Raw genomic sequence first — 10436 nt, 5'->3', positions numbered from 1 at the left:
CAAAAGAACCTAAAGGTCATACCTCTTATCCTCTTTTCAGGACAGGAAACTATATTTCAGTAGGAAGAAATACAATCCAGAGTCCTAGACAGGTCCAGAATAACCTTAATATATTCCTCCAAAGGCTGCAAAGAGTTAAAAACACATAAAGGTGAATTGAAGGCTTACCTATGTCCACCAAATAAAGGATTAGGCTATGAAGTCCAGAGTCAGCATGTCATGGCACACACATTCCAGAGGAACATTGGCAATTTAAGACCTTTGCCATCTGACAAGATAAAGAAACAGTGTTGAGAAGGAAGAAAAGTCCAACCAAGAAAATAAAATTTAGTTGAAATAGCAAAAAAGTGCCAAAAATGTATGCTTAAAGAAAGTCCTAGGAGTTCCAAGAATTCTGAAAAATTATCAGGTAGTGTTCTGATGAATGAAGATGACCAGTCAGTGAGTTCTGCGTGACGGTCATAAACCTCAATAAAAAGGATGGCATAGAACATAAGAAATCTTGTCGGTCTCTTTTGTCAAAGCTCCCACGTTATTAAAGACACTCACCCTTAATTGTAAAAAGCATTATTTATTGGAAAGAAATATTACAGGAAGTCTCCTTAATTCCTGCAAGACCAAATATGGTGCCAATTCTTCCCTTCCCTCCCCCCACACCCCTCAAATATCACCCATTTGCTCAGAAATTCTCTACCCCGACTCCTGGAATCTCCCGATTCCTCACTCCAAAGCCAAGGCCTGCATTTACAATGTATATGTTCCCAGACGGCTCTGGAAGCAGCATGAAATAATGCCGCCTGACAGTTTGTTAGCTAATCAAAGGAAGATGGGCTAGAAAGTCAATGAATTGAGGTGCTTTACTTGACAATTTATCTTAATAAACAGTTCTTAAACAAAGCCTCATACAGGCCAGAAGGTAAGATGTTCTTCTGTAAAGTCAAACTTCCATGATGTACTGGTTCACCAAAACCAATGGGCAATTCAAAGAAGTCTTTAAGGGAGTAATTATGCCAAGGGAAGAATCCACATATTCAAGACATAGCTTTCTTAAGAAGATGGAGCTATTTAATTTTAGCAAGGGCAGCTGCTCTTCTTTCTGTGTTCTGAAACAAGGCACGAATTAAAGCTTTTACTTCACTGGAAGAGAAAGCAGCTGCCAAGGGTCCTTTTCCATCTGCCCACCTGTAAAACAAAAGATAGAGTTTCATTTCCTATTAGGTCTCGGAAGTATAAGCAAGACTTAAAAATTGCCCTATTTGATCCAAATGCTTATTTGCTTGAAATAGAAATAAAACAAATTCTGGGCATCCTTCCTCTTCTTTATAGAACTACCCCACAATGTCTTTGACCTCTTTGCTCACCCACTACAACTGGTATCAGCACAGCCAGATGAAGAGACCAAGTGAAGAGTATGAGACTGTTCTCCCTTATTCTATACCAAGTCCTCTTTGAACTAATAATTATGACCGTAATACTCTTACGCCTTAGGCTCTGTGCTACAAAGTAAGCCACAGGCAACCAATTTTAACTGACGAAGGACTAGTGTAAAAATATATAAAGAAGTCCCATGAATCAATAGTGAAACCACAAACAACCTATTAGAATAAAGGGCAAAAAATATGAACAGGCATTACATAATAGAAGAAACATGAATGACCAATGAAAACATGCTCAACATCATTAGAATTTAGGGAAATGCAAATTAAAATGACAATAACCTATCATTGTATGCCAATTAGATCAGCTGAAATTTTCCAGTCTGATAATTCCAAATACTGGTGAAAATGAGACTAAATAGGACAAATAAACTATGAAATATTTGTACAATGGAATGACACAGTGGTGAAAATGAACTGCAGCTACACATACCATCAAGAATGGATTTCAGGCCGGGCGCGGTGGCTCATGCCTGTAATCCCAACACTTTGGGAGGCTGAGGCAGGTAGATCACATGAGGTCAGGAGTTCGAGACCAGCCTAGACAACATGGTGAAACCCCCATCTCTACTGAAAATACAAAATTAGCCGGGTGTGGTGATGGGCACCTTTAATCCCAGCTACACGGGAGGCTGAGGCAGGAGAATTGCTGGAGCCTGGGAGGCAGAGGTTGCAGTGAGCCGATATCACACCACTGCACTCCAGCCTGGGTGACAGAGTGAGACTCCGTCTCAAAAAAAAAGAATAAATTTCAAAAACATAATAATAATATTGAACAAAAGAAGTAAGTTACAGATGATTCTACTTATACCAAGTTCAAAAAAAGGCAAGTCTAAACTTTATATTATTTAGGAATACATGTAAATGTGGTAAAACTATAAAGAAAGGCAAGGAAATAAATAGCATAAAAGTCAAGATAGTGGTTACCCCTCATGGAGAGCATTTGGAGAAGGGTACACATGGATTTTCAAAATACGGGTATTATTTTTCTTAAGTTGGGTAACAGGTACATGAAATTTATTCTTTTTCTTTACATTGTAAATACAGAGTATATCTACTGTATTCCTTCATATGTATATTTTACAACTTTAGCCTTATATTTAGAGAAATCTCTGGGGAAAAAAAATTTCCTAGGCAGTAAAAAGAAGTTGAGTTATACTGTTATTATTCTTCTTATAACAAGGAATGAATGATCATTCTTAGACTGCAAGAAGGCCCTTTAACACATAGAAAAATTCTTATCTACTGCCCACTGGAGCCTACTACTTAAAAGCATCTTTGTTACCTACTAAGGACTTGTAAATAATAAATGAATAAATCTAAACTTTCTATGAAATGTGATTGGAGGTATTCTGACGTGATTTTTTTTTCAAGGAGAGATCTTGTTTACATTGTACAAATGACTAATATTTGCAGCAAACAACTCAGACACATCTAGGATGACTGGTCTAATATAACCAGACATCTGTAGTAAACCAAGCTAAAGCAGATAGACAAGTACCTACAGGGATGGAGATGACCTTAAGGCCTCTACAGAGAGGCCTCTATGTAAGGTATACATACCAACCAATAATCTACCAAGACAATATGAAAGCATCCATGAATGTGTAACCGACCCGCATCTATTCTGTTTTGTGCAATGGCCTCCGCACACTATGATATGATACAGCATACACTCACTGGGCACAGCAACATTAACTGATGGTGTTGAGAGAAAACATCACCCACTACATTTAAGAAAAGATGAATCTCTACTAGGTATATGGTCCTTAACCTTTAAAACTACTGCACTCCCTGCAGAAAGACTGCGATCAAACAGTAGTTTGATGCTCAATATTTCAGACAGATAAAAGTCACTTCTCTGTTAATGTATTAAAGTAATTCTGAAAATTCATCCAGGCTGGCTACAGTGGCTCATTCCTATAATCCCAGCATTTTGGGAGGCCAGGAGTTTGAGACCGGCCTGGGCAACACAGAGAAACCTCATCTCTAAAACAAAACAAAAGAAAACGAATCAAATCAAATAAAAAATAATAAAATGATAAAATAAAATAAATTAGCCAGGTGTGATGGTAGGCACCTGTAATCCCAGCTACTCAGGAGGCTGAGGTGGGAGAATCCCTTGAGCCCACGAGTTTGAGTCTGCAGTGAGCAATGATTGAGCCACTGCACTCCAACCTGGGTGACAGAGTAAGACCATGTATCAAAAAAAAAAAAGCATCCACTGTTCCTTAAAGTGAGCAACAATTTCCATCCAGATGTCAGAAGGCTGTAATTCTTACAGTTGCCAGATCATTTGTACAGCATGCCAAAACCACATATTCAAGACCAAAATAATATGGATAAGAAGTCTTTATGTTATCAAATATGGGAAAGTGGTAATGAGATCTGCACTATGATAGATCATGAAAAGGGCCCAGCTACTGCTACTCAATATGAAAGTCTTTCATGAGTAACATCAGCAAACAGGGAAAAGCCCTGCTATCAAGGGCACTATTACTCTTTTGTAGCTATGGAGAGTTATATGCCTCTATAGAAGGGTTACACATACCGATCCCCAATTTCTTGCAAGCTGGCTTGTAGCATCATCATCAATTCCTTGAATGGCATCCATTTTGGCACATAGACTGGAACCTCTTCTTGATATTTCTTGTTCTTGCTTTCTTCAGATAAAGGTGCAAATACTTGGGGTCCTTCATCCATCACTGTTTTGCATAAGGAATATAATCTATCACCATCTTCAGTAGATATGTCCTGGTTTTGCACAGAGGAAAGACAATAGAATAGAATTGGGCCAGCTCAGAAGTGGGGAAAGGGCAGCAGATCTTTGATGCATGCTGTCCAGGTGGGTTGGCTACAACAATGTTTTCCAACCAATTTAGCACAACTTACTAGACACTACTTTTCATCAGCTCTCTGACAATACTTTTATATAAGAATGACACAAAATATGTTTCAACAGATTGTCAGTAATTTAGTTTGCCTGCATGAAAGAACCCGTTTCTCCAATAGAATGTCGCACAGCTTGTTGCAAAGCAGGGGATGTGATTACAAATAAGGATTTAGTCAATCTATGATTTAGAGGCATCAGCTGGCCAAGTCCAGCCAATTTTCCTGAAGAATCACAAGTAAAATTTAAACTGCAACAGCGTGTTGGAAAAATGGAACCTGCACAAGACTGCATTCACTTTACTAAATCAAATTATTGAGTTTACTTGCAAATTAAATGACTTTACACTATGCAATGCATCTCAGGACCACTACCCAGTTTCTAACTTCCTCATTCATAATCAAGATGGTATGTTGACAAATAGTTAAATCCTACTTTCGTATAAAAGAGATTAACCAGTTTCTAGTAAAATAGAAATAAAACAAAACTGAAAGACAAAAAATAACAGCATGAGTTAGACATGAAACATGAACAATTTCTTCAACATCACTTTCTCAGCAAAGTCACAATCTGGGACATGAATTGCATCTCAAGGCTGGGGTAGCATCTAATGGCCCTTACCTCTAGGGCAGTAATTTTGCCAATGATCTCAGAAATTGCTGTATTGAGTAAAGTCCCCATAGCCTTACAATATATATTCACTGGCAGGACATCCTGCCACACAATTCCAAGTCTCTTTAGTTGGTGCAGTACCTGTAGAAGAATATAGCTATTTACATGGAAGAAAGATTATTGTGACTCATATTTTCCAGATTTACATTTATCATTTGTGAGTTTATAGCGAAAGTGGCATTATGCCAAAATGAGGTAAAGTAACTAAGGATATATGCTTCTTGAACATTTAACCATAGTGATATCCCTGGTAGATGAAAAGCAGATTCATCAACCTGAGCATAGGAAAACTGCAGCAAAAAGATATATCACTTAAGAAAGGGGAGCATTAAGATAAAAGCCAATATTTCAAATTCCCAAATCTTTTTTATTTATTTATTTATTTATTTATTTATTTATTTAGAGACGGAGTCTCGCTCTGTTGCCCGGGCTGGAGTGCTGTGGCCGGATCTCAGCTCACTGCAAGCTCTGCCTCCTGGGTTTATGCCATTCTCCTGCCTCAGCCTCCCGAGTAGCTGGGACTACAGGCCCCCGCCACCTCGCCCGGCTAGTTTTTTTTTGTATTTTTTAGTAGAGACGGGGTTTCACCATGTTAGCCAGGACCCGAATCTAAGTTCAGGAATCAACTACGTGCTACAACAGACTTTCTAGGTAACTAGTTGCAATTATTGAGTCAATGAAAGGATAGTTTCCTGTTGTCTTGGTGGGAGAGGGGAAGAAAAAGTTCTTAAACATGACTGTAAAAGGTATCTAGATTTTCCAAAGGTGGGGGTGCAGGGAATCAACTGAGTACTTGTTACATATTGGTTTCTGCTTAAAAAATAAAAAATAAAAAAAAAGGCATCTAAGGATAGGATACAAATTTCAGTGCTAGCAAGAGCCTCCTACCTGCCGGACTGCTTTACTTGCTACAGAATAATTCTCTTCATCGTCCATATTTGAAAAGTTCCTAGCACTTGATAATCTTTCCAGAAGTTCACCTTTCTGTGCCCGCATTTGGGCCAAAAAGCATTCTGTCCCTGTGATGGAAAAACAGAATAAAAAATTTTAAAAGCTGTTCAATTACACACTGCAAAACCAGGATAGACAAGAGATGTATAAACCATGTATCTGTTCTGCCTATATAAAAATAATTGCTAGATAATATCATAAAGCTGCCCTAAAGTTACTAGAAACAATCACCTTGAATACATTAGCCCGTTCCTCAAACCCCACCCTCCAGATAATAAGTCTTTTCCAGTAGTTTGCTTAGAGCCAGAGTCAGCTAAGAAAAATTACTATAGAAAAAAGAACTACGTATTATTCTGATATATCTACACCACCTAAGGGAAAAGTCAAGAACTGAAAAACTAAGTGAACCATATAGATTCTCTGCTATGATCAACATATTGATTTACTCCACATTTCATTTATTTTGCCTTTTAGTAATCCCAAGTAAAACTAAGGGAGGTGCAAGATGGGGGAGCTGTCTTGGGGTTTTGCAAAAGAAACTAGCACTGACATTGGTGAGCTCTTACCAACAATATAAACAGAATTGTCACAATATAAATCCTATTAAGTGTCATCCTAATGACAATCCTGATCTGGCAAATTCAATGCACACTAGCACTACAGTGTGGAACTCGAACGTACCATGAAATCATCTTACAAAAAAGTAAGTCTCCCATAAAGACTACACTCACCTTATACAATTAAATAACTGGAAACACTTGCAAATTAAATGCCCTCCCACTTTCCGATACAGCTCAGGACCACCATTCTAATTATCTCATTCAAAAACTATAAAGATACTATGTTGACAAGCTGCATAATCCACATGCTTTCCTACATTTAAGGTATCAGTTACCAAGTCTCCTGAAGCCAGGTACAAGATCCACAAAAGTAGCAGCGCCATCACAAAGAATGGGGGCAAGACGCAATCTGAACTGATGCCCGAGGGTCAACAAGTGATGAGCAATGTACATACAGTTGTTGTGATGAATAGCGGCCAACTGGGGAAGTTTTTGAAGGTTCTCCCTAGGCCAGAAGGAGAGGCAGACAAACAAAGAAACCACCTGTTACTGAAGCTGGGGTTGACGAAACTCACAACTTCTCTAACGTATTTCTAGGCTTTAGTAACTGTCTAGTTTCTAAATGCTACACATAACAAGATACAATCTCATCACTCCCACTCCTAGAGGGAGGCTGTTCTGCCTGAATGGGATCTTATCCTATAAAACTATCCTGGTGATTAACAAAAAAAGAAAGATTAAGGGAGTCAAGATGTTTGCCTGAGTCAACGTTTTGCACTGAAAACCTAGCAGAGCTATATATAATAATGTCCTTGAAGTTTTACACGGATACATCTATGGAAATACAGGTTTACTTCACCTTTCTCCGAATTCCTACTTCATTTACGTAATGAAGTGTTCAATTATTTTCTAATTCACCAGTTTTCAAAAACTAAAGATTAGAGTCATCTCGGAATTTTAAAATCTGTAGATGTTTAGACTTTACCCCAAATAAATTAAATCACAAGCTCTAAGAGTGAAATCACAGCATTTATATTTTAAAATTTTCCCAGGTGATTTTAATTTTCATCCAGGATTGAAAATCACTGCTTGAATTCTTCTACACATATTAGTCTTATCTACCTAGCTTGGGAAGAAATCTTATATTTTCTGCTATCTACCCACTAACAGTCATTCAATTAACAGTTTCTAGTTTGCTAACTCAATATAAAACAAGGATATACAACTCAGAAGCCAACAATCAAGATAGTCCTTATGTCAGGCTACACAGCAGAATCACCTGTGGGGCTTAAAAACAAAACAAACCATGCCTGGGTCTTACATCAGTCATAAATCAAAAGCTCTAGGAAGAGGGTAAATATGTATATTTTTAAAGCTCCATAAGTTATTCTAAAATACTGCCAAAGCTTGGCCGGTGCAGTGGCTCACAACTGTAATACCAGCATTCTGAGAGGCCAAGGCAGGAGGATCACTTGAGCCAAGGAGTTCAAGACCAGCCTGGGCAACATATACAGACCCCATCTTTACAAAAATAATAAATAATATTAGACAGTATGGTGGTGAGTGCCTGTGGTCCCAACTAGCTGGGAGGCTAAGATGGGAAGATCGCCTGAGCCCAGTAGGTTGAGGCTGCAGTGAGCTATGATTGCACCACTGCACTCCAGCCTAGGGAACAGAGTTAGACTCTGTCTCAAAATATGAAATTAAATGAATGGAATGGAACTGAAATAAAATGACATAAAATAAAATACTGCCAAAGCTGAGAAAAATTATCTAAGGACAGTGGTTCTCAAAATGTGGTCCCCTGACAGGCAACATCAGCATCACCTGGAAATCTGCTAAAACTCTAAGCCCCACTCCAGACCTACTGAATCAGAAACCTTGGGCACGGATCAAGCAATCTGTGTTTTAACAAGACTTCCAGGTGATTCTGACGCACACTAAAGTTCTGAGGTTATACAAAGGAGAAAGAGAGGCAAATCTAACTCCACAACTGTGTGAAAAATGTTTCCGAGCCACGAAATGTCTAAGCCAACTGTCTTTGAAACCCCAAGGACAAGGCTGTTAGCTAATGCAAATATGTTTTCTCTTTTCTTTTGCTTAAGTAAAAAATGAAGCAAGAATGTTAAACTACAGTAAAGAGAATACAAAAAAAACCAATAAGGTTCATAATAAGCTTTTGTAATAAAACAGGTGAGCCTAGTTAAAACATCCCAATTATTCAAAATCTGAACTAAAAAATACTTTAAATAGTAAACAGTTTTTGGGTTTTCTTTGTTTGTTTGGTTTTTGTTTTAATTAGAGACGAGGGTCTCACTATGTTGCTCAAGCTAGTCTCGAACTTCTGGCCTCAAACAATCCTCCCACCTCTGCCTTCCAAAGTGCTGGGATTACAAGTGTGAGCCACCGTGCCTGGCTGATTCTCGTCTTTGAAATTCAGAGTTCTTGGCTAAGCAATAGCTTTGTTGACATGTTATCAAAATATTTATGAAAACATCTAAACATTTTAATTCAAATAACAAAACTGAACCAGAGGCTTAGAGTTAAGTAAAGCAGTTCTGAAAATGCTTAGCATCAAAACAAGGTAGTTCTGTTGAGTTTTAAAATGTGCATCACTAACTACACTGCAAGATTATAAAATCCTAATTAATTTAGTAATAAATGACCAAATCCTTTAAATATGCATTTTAAAGTTATTTACTGCATTTTAGAGTGAATGTTAGTAATCAAAATTATCTTTAGTGGGAATATAAAATTATTTGTTTCAACTTAACTTACACATCTTAGACATACAATTATTATATAGAAATGAGATACAGTGGTACTTACTTGTGATATGTTGGTACAACATCATGGAACAAATGGAAGATATTCCTCACTGAGTAGAAAAGTTGAACAGCACTAAAAAGAAAACATAGACTTAACAGAAATGCCTAAGAATACACTAAAAATAAGAAAAAAAATTAAACTAAGTGCATCTTCAGTGAGAGTCATAAGCTAAAACTACAGTTGCAGAGAACACCTGCCTTGGTTGCTGGAAAACACCATTAATCTAGATGGAAATATAGTCTCAACCAGTATTTACTAACTAGACTACAATTCTAAACACCTGGATCCATTAATAATTGTAAGAAGAGCAGCATTCAACCCAAAGCCTCTTTTCTATTTATCAATTTCTGTCCTGCCAGTACCCGGAGTATCCCTTCAGTAACAAATGGAGCTAAGCCTCAAGCAAATGTCACCTACTCACTGATGCACTCTGCAAAGGGCAAGGTATCAATAAAAGCACTCACTTGGTTCTTTTAGAATCAGTCTGACTTTCAGCTTTCACCTTTTCTCCTTCTTTCCTCAATGCAAGGAGGTGAATCAACATTTCTAGGATAGAATCTAGTCCTCAAGATATTTTGCCCTTTAAATCTAGCCTTAAAACACCTACAGATTATTATTAAAATGCACTTTTAAAAGGCAAACATAAGGTTTGTGTAGCTTACTTCTATATAAGAATATCTTAAGCTATGTACCTTAAAAGCTTACAGGGATTTTATAAATATTTAGGAAAATAAGTCACACCCAAATACCCTGTTCCTATTTGATTATTATAATACCTGATTAAATTATTTCATTTTGTGCAGAAGCTGCTGTTTGAGTTTGATAATGAAAAAGGGGGTTGTTGTACTGTAGCTGTGGTTTTGTTTGTCCTGTTAAAAACTATTACTTTTAGTGGAAAGAATGTCCATTGATAGTCAGTATACAAATACTATTTGGTGCTTGTGTTCTCAAAAAATTTAAGAAATATTGCCCTGCATCTCTAACTTCTGGTCTGATATATTTCAGAAGAGTGCCATGTGAAGAAACTGTCCTATATTCATTTTGCCAACAGTCACTCCTATGTTCATTTTATTCCTTCTTTTTTTTTTTTTTTTTTTT

The 10436-nt window shown here is 37.4% G+C and overlaps 1 protein-coding gene across 2 annotated transcripts in view; it reads right to left on the bottom strand.

The window, feature by feature from the left end:
* Positions 1-551: 551 nt before the first annotated feature.
* ZW10 (zw10 kinetochore protein) overlaps positions 552-10436 on the bottom strand; it is a 41324-nt gene continuing 31439 nt past the window's right edge. The window contains exons 11-16 of one of the 2 annotated variants that reach the window (XM_017883251.1): positions 9339-9410; positions 6845-7014; positions 5887-6017; positions 4948-5079; positions 3988-4190; positions 552-1182 (exon numbers count right to left, since the gene is read on the bottom strand). In XM_017883251.1, the coding sequence (XP_017738740.1) occupies positions 1062-1182; positions 3988-4190; positions 4948-5079; positions 5887-6017; positions 6845-7014; positions 9339-9410 (829 nt within the window). In that variant the 3' untranslated portion in view covers positions 552-1061. The remainder of the gene's footprint in view (positions 1183-3987; positions 4191-4947; positions 5080-5886; positions 6018-6844; positions 7015-9338; positions 9411-10436) is intronic. The other variant, XM_017883252.1, reaches the window with a different exon arrangement.

This window comes from Rhinopithecus bieti, unplaced genomic scaffold (genome assembly GCF_001698545.2).
Source record: "Rhinopithecus bieti isolate Rb0 unplaced genomic scaffold, ASM169854v2 scaffold_11964, whole genome shotgun sequence".
Taxonomy (NCBI): Eukaryota; Metazoa; Chordata; class Mammalia; order Primates; family Cercopithecidae; genus Rhinopithecus; species Rhinopithecus bieti.
Note: the sequence above shows the minus strand (reverse complement) of the source record. Positions and strands in the feature narration are given on the sequence as shown.